The 20,821-nt window shown below is 41.5% G+C and overlaps 1 protein-coding gene and 2 pseudogenes across 1 annotated transcript in view; 2 read left to right on the forward strand and 1 right to left on the reverse strand.

The window, feature by feature from the left end:
* The window catches only part of DOP1B (DOP1 leucine zipper like protein B), a 156,093-nt gene that overhangs the window by 105,761 nt on the left and 29,511 nt on the right, over window positions 1-20,821 (forward strand). Inside the window, 4 exon segments of the mRNA XM_027770948.1 lie at window positions 6,109-6,164; window positions 7,763-7,867; window positions 7,966-8,032; window positions 17,213-17,357. Coding sequence (XP_027626749.1) covers window positions 6,109-6,164; window positions 7,763-7,867; window positions 7,966-8,032; window positions 17,213-17,357 — 373 coding nt within the window.
* Window positions 1,585-3,911, forward strand: LOC102471943 (F-actin-capping protein subunit alpha-1-like; annotated as a pseudogene).
* On the reverse strand, window positions 9,984-10,384 carry LOC102494730 (60S acidic ribosomal protein P1 pseudogene; annotated as a pseudogene).

The raw sequence follows: 20,821 nt of genomic DNA on the forward strand, positions 1-20,821 counted from the left end.
ACCCGGAGGCTTAAACTCATGCCAGGCAAATGTGCGTACATGCCCAAAATACTGAGAGGAAAATGGAGAGAAGGGATTGTGATGTGGCCTTCCCCTTACGGAGATAATTTCTTGCTTTCTGTCTCTCTGGCAAGCACATGCACCCTATAGCAAAAATCTTTCTCTAAAAAAAAAGATAATTAATTTGATAGAACAGGAATTTATTCCAATCACTTTTTTTGAAAAAAAAAATTTATTTAATTACATTTATTTATTTATTTATTATTTTTTTAATTTGACCAGTGAGAGACAGAGAGAAAGGGAAAAGGAGATAGGTCTAGGACTTGAACCACCGTCACCCCTGTGGGAATCCAGCGCCTCTAACCACAACACCACTTGCCATTCCCTATTTCAGTAACTTGAAACATGGAACAATTGTCTTCTATCAGATAATTTTAAATCACACAATTAAGAAAAGTTTAAGCATAACTTTCTAAATAAAAATTACCAGAATGGAAAAAATGGTTATTCATATATATAATTTGGGCTGGCCCTGTGCCCTGGTGGTTAAGGGATCCAGACTCACTGTGAGGTTAGAGCCACAGACCTGATAACTTGGAAAACATGCTGGATATGTGTGAATGCATGCGCCAGATTCCTTTCAGGGATGGAGATGGAGAAGGGATTGTGGTGTGACCGTGCCTCATTGGGGAGTGCGTACTTCCCCTCCCAGTCTGCCTTTCTCTCTGAAGAGCACACTCCCCAGCAGTGGTGCAGTGGGGCAGCAGGGCCAGTATGTGAGTGGTAAAAGAATTTACCGAGAAATGTGAGCATGAGAAGAAGTTAAATTTATTAGAGCTCCTTGGGCGAGAATACCAGGGAGACTGGAGAGACGGCCTGGGGTGAGACCCCCGGGAGACTGGATGAAGACTGCCTGGGGTAAAACCCCTGGGACACTGGGTGAGACTGCCTGGGGTGGGACCTGAGCAGGTTCAAGCCTCTTGGTGGGGAGGGCCTCCTTTTTATGGGGATGGTAAGGATAAACTCTGAGCTCTGGTCAGGATTGGAGGCTTGTTGTTTCTCAGGAATGTGGAAGTCTATCATCCTCAGAGATTGCTTGGGGTTGGTGCCAGAAGGGGCTCCAGAATGTTTGTTTCACCTGTTGTAAAAGCTTATCTTAGTGGAGGCACTTTATCTTGGGCCCTTAACCTGAGCAAGGGTTTTTAGGCCCTCTTCATTAAAGCTTGGTTGTCTGTTTTCTTACAAATCCTCCACAGTGCCTTCTGGCAAATTATTCACAAAAGGCAGAAACAACCCAAGTATATACAGCAGGAGATGAATGTTAAACAAAATGAGATATCTAGATGCAGTGCATTTAGTGCTCAGCCTTAAAAGGATAAACCTTGAAGATACTGTGTTGTGAAACAAATCTGTCACAGAAGGACGGATACTGTGTGATTCCATTTACGCAAGGAACCTGGAGCAGGCAAAGTCATAGAGACAGAAAATAGAATGGTGTTTACCAGCGGCTGGAGAGTGGGGAGAATGGAGGTCTAGTGTTTAACAGGTACAGAATTTCAGTTTAGGAAGAAGGGAGTTCTTGAGATGGACGGTGATGGTGTTGCACAACAGTGTGAATGTAAGGAATGTCATTAAGCTGTATGCTTTAAAATTATCAAAATGGTAAGCTTTATGTTGTTTATATTTTGCCATAATAAAAATTTATGGTGTAAATAAGGAATATCGTTTCAGATATTGAGTTAATCTCACTAAGAGGGTCAACAAAAGCAGCCCGTTGGGTTCAGAGATATTTTTTTCCAGCCTTTTTTTTTTTTTTTAAGAGATTTTTTGCTGAAGGGCACATGCTCTTGGTGGAGAGACATAGAGAAAGCAAGAAATCACCCTCCAGGGGGGATGACCACACTGCAATCCCTTTTCCTCCATTCTCTGGGAATTTTGGGCACACCCGCCTCCATTCTCCTCTGGGAATTTTGGGCACACCCACAAATGCACCCAGCGTTTTTCTAGATTCCGGATCTGGGACTTAAACTGCGGTCGACCATGTGAGAGTCTAGCGCCTTAACCACTGTGCCACCTATTGGCTCCCAGCTATTTTTTTAAACTTATAGTGGAAAACTGACCACAGTGTATCATTAGCGGTTTGGTTTTGTTTTGTTTCTCAGGTTTCTACTATAGGGTGTATTTGTTCACCAGAGAGAGGGAAAGTAAGAAATTACCCACCAAGGGGGGGTTGGGCTACACCATGGTCTCTTCTCTTCCATTCTCTCAGAATTTTGGGCATGTACACACTTGTACCCAGTATGATTTTCAAGCTGTCGAGTCTGGGGCTTGAACCAGATCAGCCATGTGAGAACCCATCATTTTAACCACCTGCTGGTCCCATGCTTGCCTTAAAGTAGAACTCTTTGGTTTGGTTTGGTAGTCCTGCCCTATTCTGCATGTGGCACAGGGTGGCCCTCTACAGGAAGGTTGGATTCTGAGGGCCTAGCCTTTATGGACCCCAACCAGGCCATCGTACTCAGGGCCCTGGTCCCTTCTTTCATTCCAATGTTTATTAAAAATCAACTATGTGTGGGGCCAACAGGAGGAGGTGGTTTAGGTGCTGAACACTCCCACATAGCCAACCACGGTTTGAGTCCCAGACCTGATGGCTTGCTTTCTCATTTTCCTTCTCTCTGTGTGCCTCTCTCTGGTCAAATTTAAAATTAATTAATTAATTAATAAAAATTAAATAAATCTTAAGAAAAAAAAAAAAAAAACTATGTAGCCAGAGCAGCCCAAGACGGCCAACTTCAAAGATCAGGTGTCAGATGAGGAAAAGGTATACATAGCTGCTAAATTCACCACTCGTGCACCCCCAGGGGAGTTTAATGAAGTATTTAATGATGTCTGACTACTACTTAATAATCTTCTCAGGGAAGGGGCAGCACATGCATTTGCCCAGTACAGTGTGGATCCGTTCACACCTGTAAAGATAGGAGGCTACAAAGATCAGATCTTAATTATAGAGCATGGTGACCTGGGCCATAGCAGATTTTTAGATCCAAGAAACAAAATTTCCTTTAAATTTGATCACTTATGGAAAGAAACAAGTGGCTCCAGCCAGAGGAAACAGATGGAGGTCCGAAATCTTTTTTTTTTTTTTTAGAGAGGTTTTTTGCTATAGGGTGCGTGCGCTTGCCAGACAGAGAGAGAGAGAGACAGAAAGCAAGAAATCACCCCCCAGGGGGGATGGCCACGCCACAGTCCCTTCCCCTCCATTCTCCTCTTGGGATCTTGGGCACGCACGCACATGCGCCCGGCGTGAGTTTTAAGCCACCGGGTCCAGGACGTGAACCGCGGTCGACTACATGGGAGTCCAGTGACATAGCCATTATGCTAACTGCTGGTCTCAAAGAGGTCCGACATCTTGGAGAGAGTCCTGTGACAGTGCTTTACGAGCCTATGTGAAAGATCATTATCCCAACAGCTTCTGTACTGTTTATGCCAAAACTATAGCTGGACAGCAGACCATTCTTGCATGTATGGAAAGCCACCAGTGTCAGCCTAGAAGTTCTGGAATGGTTACTGGAGATCAGAGTGGAAGTTCACCATCACACCACCCACACAGGCCAGGTGGTTAGAGTGCTTAAGATTCAGGTTCACTGTTAGGAGGATGGCAATGTTCAGTTGGTTAGCCATAAAGATGTACTGGACTCAATAACTGTTTCGAATAAAGTCCAAACTGTCAAGGAGTTTATTAAAATCATAGAGAATGCAGAAAATGAATATCAGACAGCAGTTAGTGAAAACTGTCAATGTCAGGTACCACATTCAAAGCATTGCACCAGCAGCTTCCGGTTATTCGCACCACAATCACCTGGAACAAGATACTCAGCTACAAGATTGGCAAAGAAATGCAGAATACTTAGAGAAAGAAAGAAAGAAAGGTAGGATATAAGATTCTTTGATATGTGGAAAGAGAATAATTCAATGCCAACATATGGTCATAAGTTAAATAAGTGATGTTTAAACAAGAGTGATATTTTGCTAGGGCTTTCAAAGTTAACAGGTTTTCTAGCCTCATGAAATACTGTTGAACCTAAAGCATTGTCTTGGTTCCTTTGTGTTCTCTCATTGTAATTTTTTGTTATTACCATTCCTACTTGTAAATCTTTTGTTGGAAATTTTGCTACATTTAATGTTGGAGAGAGAGATGGGGGTAGGAATCAACTATGTACATCAAGGGGTGGGGAATCCTAAATAGTGATAAAACAATTCCTAGGCCAGCTGGTGGGGTAGTGGGGTAGCTGAATCTCACATGGCTGACTGCACGGTTTGAGTTCTGGACCTGGCAACTTGAAAAACACACCAAGTGCATGTACATGTGTGCCCCAAGTCCCCAAACAAGGAAGAGGTGGAAGAGAAGGGATGGCAGGGATTGCAGTGTGACCATTCCCCAAGAAGGAAGCTTTCTCACTCTTCTCCAAGTGTGCACACCCTCTGGCAAACTAAAAGTTCCTGTCCTTGGTGCACCTATATCCTAAATTAGGAAAGAAGTGGGAAAAGAGAAGTCACCTTAAAAATTAACACTAAGAAGGCAAGTTATGGAGCAGCTAAGCTTAAGGACTTGGATGTCAAAGGACACGGGTGGACAACTTCCACAGTGCCGAGGGCCCTGTCCAGGGCTCCAAGGACATGTGTCTTTCTGCTGCACCGTAGTACCTAAGTATGAAAGTAATACAGCCCTGGCAGTAAGGATGACAGCACTGGGAGAAGCGGGACAGGTCCTCAGACAGTTTGTGTTTATGACCCTGAGCAAGTCTCATGTGTCAGGAAATGACCCTCCTCACCATGGAAGTGCTGGCGACTATGGCTTTGGCGCTGAAGAAGCACAGGGGAGCCATCCCCCTCAAGGTAGCTCTGGAGCATCTCTTTCTACAGACAGAGCATCCTCAGGTCCTGTTCCTTTACATTACTTGACTTTTCTGCAAATATCTGGAACTTCCGCTCTTGTCTCATGCTAAAAAGGAACTGGGTCTCATGTGGATGACTGGTTTTTGGCAGTTTAGATAACAAAGTTACATTTTGTGGTTAATTAGCTCAGCTTCTATAAATAACTTCTTACAAGTAAGGAGGGGAAAAATATATGTTTTGAAACGAGTTTCTAGGTGGTTTCAATCACTTGAGGTTAGGGAATTAGTCTGGGCTGGGATTGAGGAATTCTCCCTTTCTCGCAGTTTTTTTGTTTGATTTTTGTTTTTGTTTTTTAATTTGCTAGAGGGCCGGTACCTGGGAGGAGTGGCAGTGAGAAAGCACCTCCCGTGGGACATGGTCACTCCACTTGCCCTCCTTTTACACCTTTCCCTCTTTTCAGGATTTTGAGCACACAGGCACACAGGCTTGGCATGTTTTTCAAGTCACCAGGTCCAGGACTCAATCCATGCAGCTGGCCATGTAGGATCCAAACGGCCTTAACCACCACACCATCAAGTGGCTCAAGGAGATCTCTTAAGTAAAAAATTACGATTTTTGGGGGGCTGGCAGGTGGCATGGTGGTTAAGGGTGCTGGACTCCCACATGGCTGACCACAGTTTGAGTCCCAGATCTGGAGACCTGCTTTCTCACTTTCTCTCTCTTTCTCTCTGTCCCTCTCTGGTCAAATATAAATAAATAAATAAATAAATAAATAAATAAATAAATAAAGTTAAATAAAATAATTCTTTAAAAAAAAAGAATTTGAATTTTTTTATTTTGCCCATAGGTAATCACATGCATTCTTTAGGGTCAGCACTGACTCTCAACTTACTGTTTGAGAAGGTTCAGTTATAATGCCAAATTTTCCCTGAATGCCTGTTGATACCCTGGAATGGAAATTAGGTAAACAGAAAAGGAAGTCACTGTGGAAGTCTGCTAAGAGGGGAACTAATTATTTGGGACCTCATAGGATACACATGTTTTCATTGTACACGTTGATTCAGTCATGTTTGTTGTTATACCTGAACATTTTTTTTTAGCTAAAATCCTTTGCTTTGTTAGAGTATGGAATTGATTTTATTTTTCGTTTGAATTACTTTTTAGCCTTATTTTCTACCAACCTGAAATAATTGGTTTTGCTTTAATTTTCAGAAATCACCCCTAGTGGATATTCCTGTGTTGCAGTTTTGCTATGCTTTTATCCAAAGGTAATGCAGTCTTCTCAAAAACATTCCTGAATTACAGATTCTATTGTAGTGACCATAAATGATAATTGTGGTTTTAATTCTTGATCCCTGGAGAGACTTACTTCAACAAATATCTTTTTTGGGGCCAGTGGGTGGTGTGGTGGTTGAAGGTTCAGGATTTCCACATGGCCGACTGTGGTTCAAGTCCCAGACCTGGTGGCTTGCTTTCTCATTTTCCCTTTCTCTCTTTCTCTTCTCTGTCTGGTCAGATTAAAAAAATAACAACAAATGGAGTTGAATAAATAAATAATTCTTTAAAAATATATCTTTTTAAAAAATTTTATGTAGTTATTATAGAGTAGCATATGCTCACATAGAGAGAGAAAGAGAAGTACCTTTGACAGAGTCTTGTCACGCCACCATCTCCTTTCCCAGCCATCCAGCTCGTCAGGGTCGTGGGGACATTAGCTCGGCATGTTTTTTAAGCCACCAGGATAGGACTCAAATCGCAATCAGCCACGTGCTGACTGTGCTGCAGGACTGACCTTACTGGGCCCATTTCAGATCCTACAATGGCAACATCCTGGGCTCGGCTCCCAGGCCCTTTCTCTGTTGCAATAAATGGGGATGAAGAGAGTACAGACCATTTCTCAAGGAAGCCTCATGTTCTTACACATTGATTGGCTGTCTCAGAAATAGTAACACAACAACCAGGCACAGTATCCTTGGTTCAAATAGTTAAGGCTCCAGGTATTCCCACTCGTCACATTCTACGGTTGTAGAAAGGTAAATGGGAGATCAGAATCCCAGGAGTTGCTGGGTTTAGGGTGAAATTCAGACCAGCTGTTACCCCTTCACCCCCTCTAGTTCTTTCCTTTAGAGGTTAAACTTGAGCAGATCACTTCTCTAACGACAGTATTAGGTACTGAGGTACTACGCGATGTTCAGTGTAGTGCCTGAGCAATAATATGAGCTTTCCCAGCAGCCACAGCTTAGGTTTGTTTGTTTGTTTGTTTTTGTTGTTTTTTTTTTAATCATCCTGCTCTTGCAGAGAAGTGCCAAGTCAGATAGGAGAGAGTGGGTTGGGGGGCCAGGACTGGGCACTACGACCCCTGACTGCACTGTGCACTTTAGTACACTGTGCTGCCTGCTTTGCAGCAGTAACTTGTGATCCTCCTCATTCCCCAGGAGGCTTGGCCTGAGAGTTACCTGGGAGGAGGTGGGTCGATTTTCTGGTGGGGATTCCCTCACCTACGGGCTTTGCAACCTTCTCACCACTGGTGTTGTGTTAACAACAGGGCAGCCGAATGTTAGAGCTAGAGGGCCTGAGAGATCAGTCGACCAGCTAGTTTATGGCTTTATTGTATAGACATGGAGACAGGAGTATCTCACTGGTCAGTAATGTGACGTCAGGTTCCCAAACTCCAAGTGCTTGCCGGAATACCTACATCTAGCTTCTACGTATTACACTAAAAAAGGAAGAAGCAAGTCAGTCAGATAGACCACCTTCCCCTCTGCTTTCTAGTTGCCCAGATCTAAACTGTGCTTGTAAGTCAATATTGTGTTTTAGCATTTTCATTGTTGCATATTTTTTTCCTTTTTTTTTTTTTTTTTAATAGACTCCCGATACCAGCCTTGCAAGAGAACTTCCCTTCATTGTTGGGAGTGTTGAAGGAGTCTGTACAGCTCAATCTAGCTCCCCCTGGCTATTTCCTCCTTCTCAGGTATCACATCATTGCATTCACATTGATGATGTATTTTCTATTGGAACATATTTTATTTCTGCAGCATTTTTTATCTGAAGCTGATTGTCTCTCAACAGCATGTTGAATGACTTTGTAACAAGAACACCCAACCTGGAGAGCAAAAAGGATCAAAAAGACCTGCAGGTCTGTATGAGAAAAACTCTAGCAAAATATTGTTCCTGAGGTATTGTCTATATTTGGGGGTATCATTGCAGATAATAAACACTGGGCCAGTTCTGGTCTTAGCTGTGCATTGGTTCACAAGCCTGACTTCCACCAGCATTGTAAGAGGGTCAGACACTCAGCCATGCTTACTTATATGACGCTTAAGTAATCTTCCATGGAGTCTGCAGGATGCTTCCCTCCTACTCCCCACTGTTTGCAGATGTCTCTGTGAAGCGTGATGAAATATAAATCTATTTCTGTACATGAGTTTCTTTCCTTAAGCCTTTCCTTTCCCCCCACTATAAAAGCAATACAATTACGAAAATATTGAAAAATAAGAAGGGTGAACCTACTCTCTGGGCTTGGGAGCAGCTTTGGGGCTTTTTGCACACCATCACCCACCCTCTGGGATACCTAAGCCTGATCAGGGCAGGTTTCCTTGGGCGAGCCTGTGCCAGAGTTTGGGAGCAATTTTGAAACTTTCAGCACACCATCACCCACTGCTCTGGAGGCCTGGGCTTGAATCATCTGCCAGAATACTTAAGCCTGGTCTGGGAAGGCCTCCTCAGGTGAGTCCATGCTCAGGGCCTAGGAGCTATGTTGGGGCTTTTGGTACACCAACCCATGCGCTGCACATGTGCAGTGTGCAACTTGACCTTCTTCACTAAGCTGTATTTCCTTAGATTGCTACCACCTTACCAAGAGCTAAACATTTTGACAGAGGAGCCAAGCACCTGAAGTTACCCCTAACTGCTCTGACCTGGGAGACAAAGCCCTCCAGTAGGAACACAGCTGGGAACTAAAGGTGAAATTTCCTCTACCAGTACTACAAAATCTTTTCTTATAAATAGAAAAAGTGAATACTGCATCAGATGATGAAACCACCGCAGAAACATGAGAAAACAAGGTGAGCGGCGTAGCCCCTCTCTGATAGTGGATAGCACAGAGAAATACACAGAAATGTCAGAAAAAGAATTCTGAATATTCATAGTGACAAAATTCAATGAGATGCAAGAGGAAACAGTTCCCGGAAATGAGAAAATCATTTCAGGACATGAAAGAATAATCCCATGAAAAAATAGATAACCTAAAAAATAATCAAACAGAACTTCTGGAAATACAGAACACAATACAAGAAATTAAAGTCTCCCTGAAAGCATTAACAGCAGATTGGACCATGCAGAAGAAAGAATTTATGACCTGGAAAACAAAGTCTCTAGTATAGAAAATCACCAAAAAGAAAGAAAAAAACAACCAAAAAAAAAAAAAATGAGGACAGCATATGGGAAATTCTAGGCACCATGAAACGTCCGAATAATATCCATATAAGGGGTATTCCGAAAAGGGACCAGCAGATAGTGTAATGGTTATGCCTCTGGACTCCCACGTAGTCAACAGCTGTTCAAGTCCTGTACCGGGCGGCTTAAATTCACACCAGGCATGTGTGCATGCCTGCCCAAGATGTCAAGGGGAGAATGGAGGAGCAGGGATTGTGGTGTGGCCATTCTCCCTGCCCACTGTGGGGGAGTTGATTTCTCACTTTCTATCTCTCTGTCTGTCTGGTGAGTGCATGTGCCAAGGAAAAAACCCCCTAAAAAAAAAAAAAAAAAAAAAAAGAAAAAAAGAAAAGAAAAAAGAAAGAAAGAAAAAGGAAATACTGCCTGAAAAGTTTCCAAATATAGAGAAACATGGAGAAATTCAGACCCAGGAAATGAGGAGTACCCTAAAAAGATTCAATCTTAAAAAGATCATCCCCTGGCACATCATACCCAAATTGGTAAAAGTTAAAGACAAAGCCAATATTCTAAAAATGGCAAGGGAGACACATCAAGTTACTTATAAAGGTTATCAATTAGGCTAATGTCAGACTGCTCAACTGAAACAATTCAGGCAGGGGAGAAATGGGAAGATGTATTTATTTGTTTATTTATTTTAAGAGTTCAGCTTTTTATTGAACACATTACAAAATAGATTTAGTCAAAAAGACCAAAGTCCATGTCATCATTCGATTCTTCAGATTCTTCTTTCTTTGCTTCTACTTTCTTCTCTTCAGCTGGGCAGCAGTAGCTGTGGGGGCTGGACCTCCAGCAGGTGCAGCACCAGCTGCTGGTGCAGGTCCACCTGCCCCTACGTTCAGATGAGGCTCCCAATGTTGATGTTGGCAAGGGCCTTCGCAAACAAGCCAGGCCAAAAAGGTTCCACATTTACACCAGCTGCTTTAATGAGGGCACTGATCTTATCCTCCATGACGGTCACCTCGTGGTCATGCAGGATGAGGGCTGAGTAGATGCAGGCGAGCTCGGAAACAGAGGCCATGGTGAGGACGGGTGCGGAGTAGGTGCTGCCGGACGCGGTGCTAGTCGCCGGATGAAGTGAGGGCCTCACCCCAACACGGCCTTAGCTTTCTTGGAAGAACCGAGAACCTTAGCGGCAGCTGAGCAAAGGGGTGGGAAGATGTATTTAAAACATTAAAAGAAAAACACTTTCAACCAAGAATACTGTATCCAGCAGGATTAGCCTTCAAATGGGAAGAACAAATAAAAGTATCCTTGGGACCAGCAGATGGCATAATAGTTATGTTGCTAGACTCCCACGTAGTCAACCACAGTTTGAGTCCTGGACCTGACAGTTTGAAATTCACACTGGGCACATGTGCATGTGTGCTCAAAATCCCAGAGGAGAATGGAAGAAAAGGGATTGTGGAGCAGCCATCCCCCTGGCGAGGTGATTTCCTGTTTTCTGACTCTTCAGCAAGTGCTCACACCCTATAGCAAAAAAAATTCTCTCAAAAGTAAATAAGTAAGTAAATAAATAAATAAATAAAAGTATTTTCAGATAAACAAAAACTGAAAGGATTCACCAATAATCAACCAGCTCTACAGGAAGTACTGAGGGGATTGTTGTATCAGGTTAACTAAGGAGAGACAAATAGAAACAACAAAAAGCAACTGAGAAAATGGCTAAGAAAATAACAGGGATAAATCCGCAAATATCAATAATAACATTGAATGTTAATAGATTAAATTCTCCGGGAACCAGCAGTTAGTGTAATGGTTATGTCACTGGACTCCCACGTAGTCGACCGCGGTTCGCGTCCCAGACTCAGTGGCTTAAAACTCAATGCCGGGCGCGTGTGTATGCCTGCCCAAGATCCCGAGAGGAAAATGGAGGAGAAGGGATTGCGGCGTGACCATCCCCCCAGGGGGTAATTTCTTGCTTTCTGCCTCTATGTCTCTCTCTGTCTGTCTGGTGAGCGCATGCACCCTATAGCGAAAACCTCTCCAAAAAAAAGAAAAAGATTAAATTCTCCCATTAAAAGACACCGACTGGCTGAATGGATACAAAAACAGAAGACATCTATATGCTGCTTATAAGAAACACACCTCACCATTAAGGATATACATAGAATTAAAGCGAAGGACTGGAAAAACATATCCCATACAAATGGGAACTAAAAAAGCCTGGAGTAGTGATACTGGTATCAGACAAAATAGCTTTTAAGATGAAGATGTAAAAAGTGACAAAGAAGGACATTATATAGTACTAAAAGGACTTGTCCACCAAGAAGATATAACACTTGTAAATATCTGTGCACCCAACACTGGAGCTCCTAAATGCATCAAAGAGACATTGTTAGATCTCAAGGGAGAAATAGACTGCAACTCAATAATCGTAGATCTCAGTACCTCACTGACTCCTCTGGACGGCTCATCTAGACAAGAAATAAAGAAAAGATCTAAATGATACCATATATGAAGTGGATTTGACAGATATGTACAGAGCATTTCACCCAGCTACCACAAAATACATATACTTCTCACCTCCACAAGTAATACTTTCAAAGATTGACAACATGATAGGACACAAAACAAGCCTTTACAAATTCAAAGGTGTAGAAACTATATCTAGCATCTTTTCCAACCACAATGGGATCAAACTTGAACTAGAGAAAGAACCCTCAAAAATTAACAAACACATGGAAATGAAACAATGTACTCCTGAATGACTTTACAACTATAGAAGAAACTAAGGCCGAACCAACGATATTGAACAAACAAGTGTTTATAACCATGGTACACAGCAAATGCAGCCGTAAGAGGGAAGTTAACAGCAATTAGTGCCTACAAGATAAAAGCAGAAAGGTAGCAAATAAATAACCTAACAACACAACTTAGGGAACTGAAAAGACAAAAAATTTCAGGAGAAAAATAATAAAGATTCAAGCAGAAAGAAAATAGAGAATAAAAGAACTGTACAGAAAATAAATGAAACCAAAAGCTGGTTCTTTGAGAAAATAAACAAAATTGATACACAATTAACTAGATTAATCAAGAAGAAGGGAGAAAGGAACCAGATAAATCAAATCAGCAAGGAAACAGGCGTTACTACAATGGATATAACAGGAAAACAAAATATCAGAGAATACCATGAATGACTCTATGCCAGCAAACAAAAAAACCTGGATGAGATGGACAAATTTATGGACTCATATAACTTACCAAGATTGAACCAGGAAGAAATAGGAAGTCTGAATGGGCCCATAACAAGCAATGAGATTGAGTTAGTAATAAATAGTCTCCAAACAAGGTCCAATGACTTTACTTCTAAATTCTACAAAACCTTTAAAGTAGAACTAACCCCAATTCTTCTTAAACTAGTTCTAAAAATTCAAAAGGAAGGAAACCTGAATTCACTCTATGAGGCCTCCATCATCTTAATTCCAAAACCAGACAAGGACATGACCAAAAAACACTTCAGGCCCACATCCCCTGATGAATACAGGTGTACTAGCAAAGCGTATTCAACAACATATTAAAAAGATTATACATCATGACTAAATAGGCTTTATTCCAGGGATGCAAGGATGGTTCAACACATCCAAAACTATAATACATCACATTAACAAAAGGAGAGAGAAAAAACATACGGTCATATCAATCAATGCAGAAAAAGCACCTGATAAAATACGACATTCCTTCATGATTAAGACTCTTAGCAAAACTGGTATAGAAGGGACATTCCTCAGCTAACATCATACTAAATAAGGAAAACCTGAAAGCGTTTCCACTAAAAACTGGAACAAGGTAAGGTTGTCCACTTTTCCACTCCTTTTTAACATAGTACTGGAAGTTTTAGCCAGTGCAATTAGACAAGAGAATCAAATAAAAGGCATCCAAATAGGAAAATAAGTGAAATTATCTCCATCTGTAGACAATATGATGCTTTACATAGAAAATACAAAAGAATCCACCAAAAAACTCCTGGAAGTGGTAAATGAATGTAGTAAAGAGGCAGGATACAAAATCAACATACAAAAATCTATAGCATTTTTATACACCCAACAACGGACAAACTGAGACAGAACTGAAGAAATAAATCCCATTTACAATTGCCACAAAACCAATAAGATATCTAGGAATAAACCTTACCAAAGATGTCAAAGATCTCTACAAGGAAAACTATGAAACACTAGAAAAAGAATTTTAAAATGATACAAAAAAGTGCAAAAACATCCTATGTTCCTGGAGTGGAAGAATTAATATAATGAAGATGTCAATCCTACCCAAATTAATCTAGAAACTCAATGCAATCCCAGTCAGACTACCTCAAAGAAATAGAAAAAAAAAAATCACAAAATTTGTCTGGAAGCATAAAAGTTTCCGTTTCACCAAAGCAATACTGTGCAAGAGGAATAAATTAGGCATGTCACTTTCTGACCTCAAAACATGACAAAGCTGTGATCATTAAATAGCATGGTATTGGCACAAAAACATTTGGAGAACCCCCAAATGAACCTTAAAACATGCAGCCAACTGATCCTTTACAAAGGGCACAAGACTATCCAGTGGGAAAAAGAAAATCTCTTCAGCAAATGGTCCTGGGAGAATTGGCTATCCACCTGCAGAAGAATGAAACTGGATCCTTATCTCTGACCACTAACAAAAATTAACTCAAAATGGATTGAGGATCTAATCATAAAACCTCGAGGTATAAAAATAATGGTGGGAAACACAGGAAAAACTCTTGGAGACCTTAGAGTAGGCAAGGACTTCTTAAAGAAGACCTCCAAAGCACAGGCTGTAGTCCCCAAAATAGACAAATGGGACTATATTAGGCTGAGAAGCTTCTGCACAGCAAAATAATAAGAGTGAGAACACAACCCTCAGAGTAGGAGAATATATTTGCAAACTATACCTCACATTAGGGACTGAGAAACAGAATATACAGGGAATTCAGGCAGCTTACACACACACACACACACACACACACATCAATCCAATTAGAAGATGGGAAAACGAACTAAACAGACAGTTCTCCAAAGAAGACATACAAACGAATCAAAAGCATATGAAAATGTGCTCAACATCTCTTATCATAAGGGAAATACAAATCAGAACCCAATGAGATACCACATATCCCCAGTCAGAATGGCTAGAATTAAAAAAATAAGTAAGTGCTGGTGAGGCTGTGGTGAAAATGGAACCCTCCTGCACTGATGATGGGGATGCAAATTAGTACAGCCACTTTGGAAAATGATATGGAGATTCCTCAGAGACTTACAATAGAACTACCATGCAACCCAGTTATTCTACTCTTAGGTATTTACCCAAAGGAGAGAAAAATCCTTATTTGGAAAGACACTTAATACATCATGTTTATTACAGCATTATTTACAATTGCTAGGACATGGACGCAAATGTCCAAAAATAGATGATTGGGTTAAAAATGTGGCATATGTACTCTATGAAATACTACTCAGCCGTAAAAAACGAGACCCTGACATTTGATACAAAGTGGACAAACATGGAAGACTTAATCCTAAACAAAGCAGGCCAGACGATGAAAGACAGATTGTGTATGTACCCACTCGATATATCCCAGTTCTCTGCACTATATAGCAGAAACTGAACATTTGGAAGGTATAGAAACAGGGAAGGCAACAGTAGATACTAGAGAAAGTACATATAGGTGTAATACGGGGTGGGATAATGGAGGGAGGGAAACAGGGACTGAAAAAAAAAGGATGCTTAATTGACAAAAAAATGAAAAGGTATTTCCTGATGATAATGTATATAGTAATGTCTTTCTCTTAATGGATATGTATAGTTTTTTAGCTGGAAAAAGCAACGTTGTATACTGTAAAGATGAATGTGATTAAATGTAAATTTTTAAAAATTAAAAATAAATAAATAAATGGAAAAAATAAGGGACCAGCAGGAAGACATAATGGTTACATCACTGGAATCCCATATAGTCGACCACAGTTTGAGTTGCGGACCCAGTGGCTTAAACTCACACTGGGCGCATGTGCATGTGTTCCCAAGATCCTGGGAGGAAAATGGGAGGAGAAGGGACTACGGCATGGCCCTTCCCTCTGTGCGGTGATTCCTCACTTTCTTTCTCTGGCGAGCACACACACCCTATAGCAAAAATCTTTCTTAAAAAAAGAAAAGAAAAGAAAAGAAAAGAAAAATTCAACCATAGGAAAAGAATCTTTCTTAAAAAAAGAAAAGAAAAGAAAAATTCACCCATAGGAAGACTTAAAACTTCTCAGAGTAGAGTGCAGTGCAGCTAATAAATAGGAAATCATGATGGAGTTAGAAAAGCACTACTTTGCAACTATTATAAACATTGATTATCAGTGGTTTTTTTGTTGAAGGCTTTGATTTAAGCTGGGATTTGGAAGTTTTATGACTGGCCATATCACTGCTAATCATTAATGATCCATGCTGTTTGAGAAAAGTACATCCTGAAATAGCTTCACTTCCCCCAATTCTGTGCAAGTAGCACACCAGCTGTACAGCTGCCGCCCCTCAGTTCCTCAGCTCTCAACCACGATAAGTTCTGTAGGAAACATAACAAACCATAATTAGAAAATTTGAGTTAATCCTTTGGCCTTGACTCAAAGAGAAGGAAGCATGATTACAGTGCAGATACTAGGTCCCCTTGGACTCAGAGCACTTGCCGAATTAAGCTCAGGAGCCCTCCCCACATGTGTGTCCAGCTACCTCTTGCGGGCTGCCCTCTCTTTTATTTATTTATTTTGGAGAGGTTATTGCTATAGGGCGCGTGTGCTCGTCAGAAAGAGACAGAGAGACAGAAAGTGAAAAATCACCCCCTAGGGGGATGGCCACACAGCAATCCCTTCTCTTCTTGGGATCTTGGGCATGCACACACATGCACCCGGCGTGAGTTTAAGCCACTGGGTCTGGGACTCGAACCACAATCAACTACATGGGAGTCCAGCAACATAGCCATTATGCCAACTGCTGACCTCAACCCTCTTCTTTACTCTGGAGAGAGTTTTGGCCATAATGTTACCTAGTTGTTACAACTGGTGCACCACTTTTCTTTCTGATTGGGGGCACTAAGAAGGCACCCATTTCTATCCCATGTAATCCCAGCTTTCCCATCACTAACTCCGTCCTACTGTTTGATCCACACTCTGTATTTTTTCCCCATTAAAGATACAGGAAGGAAAAAAAAATGTTTTTCATGGCAATGAATTTCAGACTTTAAATCTGTAAAGAACAACAGCAAGAGCAAAGCTTTATTTGGGGTCTTAGGAATTGTAACACAGAAGCAGAAAGCACCCTCCAAAGGAAAGGGGCAATAGTGAGGTGGTTTTTTGTTTTGTTTTAGATTTTTGCCATAGGGTGTGTGCTTGTGCTCACTGAAGAAAGAAAGAGAGAGGAGAAGTGAGAAATCACCCTCCAGGGGAGATGTTCATCTATAATTCCTTCTCCTCCTTTGTATGCACATACACTCAGCATGATTTCCAAGCTGCTGGGTCTGCAGCTCGAACTGTGGTCAGCTGTGTGGGAGTTCAGTATCTTAACCATCACAGCACCTCCTGGCTCCAAGAGTGGGGTTTTATAAGGGCAGAGGCTTTAACTCATTATGTGATAATATGAGGGAAAAGGACAGGGAGGGAGAGAAAGTATCTCTGAAGGAGATGTAGTCACACCTCCTAGGGTGGAGATTTTAGTATAATAAGCAGAGGTTATCAAAGGTCAGCAAAGGTCAAAGTGTTGGTTCACTATCTGACCATGGATTATAGCTGCAGGTCCCTTCCCAGAACATGTTCATGGAAAGCAACTCAGACTTAACGATTCTCTGTGTAACTAATGCTTTCTTCTGTCTCCTGATTGCTCTTAGGAAGTCACTCAAAAAATCCTGGAAGCTGTGGGGAACATTGCTGGCTCTTCCCTGGAACAAACCAGTTGGCTAAGCAGAAACCTGGAAGTGAAGGCCCAGCCTCAGGTTTCTCTGGAAGAATCTGATACTGAGGAAGATTTGTACGGTAGGTGTGGAAGGGTCAGAAGACGCGGAACCTTGGGATCAGCTGCTGATGGCTGTATAGGGAACATCTTAACTTCTATCAGCTTAAAAAGAAGGCTGAGGCATAATAAGTGAAATACAAGTGGCTTGATCCAGGGATTAGGATTCACCCATATGAACAGACTGGTTCCTCAGACATGTGTTCAATGGCAACCAAGAAAACTGACTTATATAACAAAGAGAAGGGCAAGAATAGAAGTTATAAGTTGTTTGTTAAAGAGTTTACATTGGGGAACTAGCAGATGGCATAATGGTTACATTACTGGACTCCCACATGACCAACTGCAGTTTGAATTCTGGACCCAGCAGCTTGAAACTCACGCTGAGCATATGTGCGTGTGTTCCCAAAATCCTAAGGAGAGAGGAGGAGAAGGGATCGCGGCTTGGTCATTGTGATTTTTCTCTTTCTGTCTCTCTGGAGCGTGCTGTGCCCTGTCTCTCAAAATCTCTCAAAAAAAAAAAAACAAAAGAAGAGTTTACATTGTTCCATTTAAAATAATACAGGCAACTGATTAGTTATACTTTATTCCTCTTTTTTTAAAGAATTATTTTAATTAACTTTATTTATTTAAATTTGACTAGAGAAGGGGAGAGAAAGTAAGAAAGCAAGCCATGATTTGTTTGCTTTGCTTCAAGCAATACTTGAACCATGGTCGACCATGTGGAAATCCAGCACCCTTAACCACCATACCACCTGCTGGCCCCAGTTATACTTTTTTTTTTTTAAAAAAAAAGAATTATGTATTCAATTTTATTTATTTTAACTTGGTCACACACACACACACAGACAGAGAGAGAGAAAAGAGGAAAAGTGGGAAAGCAGTCCACCAGATCCAGGACTTGAACCATGGTTGGCCATCTGGAAGTGTCCAGTGCTTTAACCACCATGCCACCTACTGGTCCCTATACTGCCGGGGTCCAGCCTTGGCAGTGGCGGGTGGCTCATACACAGGAAGGCAACATGGGTGATCAGAAACAAAAAATTAGACTGAGACCTCATTGCTCCTTAGCATGTTTTCAGCCGGCCACAGCCAGAGCCAGCTCCAGACTGCAGCGCCCTGGCTATTAAAACATGCGTATTTATTGAGGGAGGTTTAGGAAGCAAGGAGGGTGAGGGGTAGTAAAAAATTTACTCTAAGGAACAGGGTACAGGGTATACAAAGCATGGAAGCAATAATTATAAAACATCAGTCCCGGGCCAGGGTGGCAACATTGCTGGTTACAAAGGCCTAGATAGAAATCTTGTCTTGCTAAGTAAAGACACAGTTAATATATGGACTATCTATACATTACAACAATAGAGGGTGAGTCTATGATCTTATATGGGAAAGGAAGATGATCTTGTAGCTCAGGAGGCAACACAGTATGTTTTATTAGCAGTTTTTCATAGTCAACAGCACATAGATGAGAAACTCTTTGTAGTTGAAAACTACCTGTTACTTTAGATAAGAGTTCCCAGCTAAGGTAGTTAATCTTTTTCTGGAGCCCTCAGGTTTGTTCATCCTGTTGTCCCAGTCAGGCTTTTTCCTTTTATAAACCTGTGGGTTTCTGCATTTTGTTTGCTGAGTCTGTCAATTAGTGAGTTCTTTTGTTTTATCTCTGAGTCTCTTATGTGGTAAATGTGCTGACTTTGCCTAGCATGAGTTAACTTCGGCCTGTAGCTTTAACAAGGGGTATTTACATAAAACTAGCCTTAAACTAACTTAGTCTACATATGCTTCTAATGCTAATTTGGTTTATACTAACTTAATCTGTATATTAATTTTGGCTTAAAAACAGACAGGTGGGGAAGTCTTAAACTTCCTAGTCCTCGTGTCAGTCTTAGGGAACCACATTCTTACAAGATCACTAATTGGCTTTATTGCAATGGTTGGGGGTGATGTTTTACCCTTACAGGGTACCGTCAAAACAGTAAAACTCATGGCAGAGAAATTAAATACCAGCCAGTACAAGGACACAAGGGAGGGCTCGTAAACTGGGCCCTGCCTCAGTTTCTTCCCAGTCCAGGCCCTGCCTTAGAATGGGAGGCAGCATCCTTACCAACTTGTGTTGCCTGCATGGCCCCGTCATCTTATTCTTTACATCATAAAGTTGAGAACTGGAGAAAGAAGTAAGGGTGGAGTTACTGTAAACTCTCTAATCCTTTGTAGTGTCAGTTTGTTTACTGTATTCAAACACACCTTTTGGCGCTAACAGGTGGCATAGTGGTTAAGGCGCTAGACTCCCACCTGGTCAACCACTGTTCAAGTCCCAGACTTGGTGGCTTGCTTTCTTACTTTGTCTCTCTTTCTCTCTCTGTCTCTTTCTCTTTCTCTTTCTGGTGAACATACATGCCCTACAGCAAATTTTAAAATAATAATAAAATTAAATAACTAATTCTAAAAACAGAATGCCTTTTGGGCACTAATTCTGATGGGTATGGAGCATAACCTAAATCTTAGGCTCCTGTTTACTCAATATTTAAAGTTTAAATGTACACCTTGAATTTCACAGACTGCTCTCAACTGCTTTTCTTTCACATTGTACTCCAAAAATATGTCCATTGATTATTTGTCAATTAAAAATAAATCTAGTGGAACCAGCAGGTGGCATGGTGGTTAAGTTGTAGGACTCCCACGTGACTGCCTGCAGTTCGAGTCCCAGATCTGGTGGCTTGCTTTCTCACTTTCTCTCTCACTTTCTCTCTCTCCCCCCCTTTCTCTGTCTCTCTCTGGTGAGCACATTGTCTATAGCAAACTATCAACAATAATAACTAATAAATAAAATTAAATAATTCTAAAAATTAATTAATTAATTAATCTAGGGCCAGCTCTATGGCACAGCATAATGCACTGCTCAAAAGAAGTTGAATCTTGGGACCAGCAGTTAGCATAATGGCTATGTCGCTGGACTCCCATGTAGTTGACTGCGGTTCGAATCCCGGACCCGGTGACTTGAGCTCACGCTGGGCACGTGTGCATGCATGCCCAAGATCCTGAGAGGAGAGTGGAGGAGAAGGGATTGCAGCATGGCCATCCCCCCTGGGGGGTGATTTCTTGCTTTCTATCTCTCTGTCTCTCTGGCAAGCACACTTGCTCTATAATAAAAACCTCTCCAAAAAAAAAAGGAAGTTGCATCTCTGGCTCAGTCAGACTGAAACATACCAGACAGGTACTCAAGTGTCCCAGGTCCAATTGGCCTAAGGACTGGAGAAGGGGATCCTGTCATGACCAGACCCTGTGGAAGGTACTGTCTGTTGGATAGAGAACTGGAGAGTGTTGTGATGAGATGCACAGTTCTTGGGCCAAGATCTCTAAGATTAGAGACCCATTCCAAGATGCAAATGAAGTCACAGCCCACAAGAAAAGTGTGGAAAAGAGAAGCTTTAATAGTACAGTACACCCAGGAGAGGTACAGGCAGGCAGGCAGGCTGCCAGGCAGCAACTG

This window comes from Tupaia chinensis, unplaced genomic scaffold (assembly GCF_000334495.1).
Source record: "Tupaia chinensis unplaced genomic scaffold, TupChi_1.0 Scaffold000175_1, whole genome shotgun sequence".
Lineage (NCBI taxonomy): Eukaryota > Metazoa > Chordata > Mammalia > Scandentia > Tupaiidae > Tupaia > Tupaia belangeri.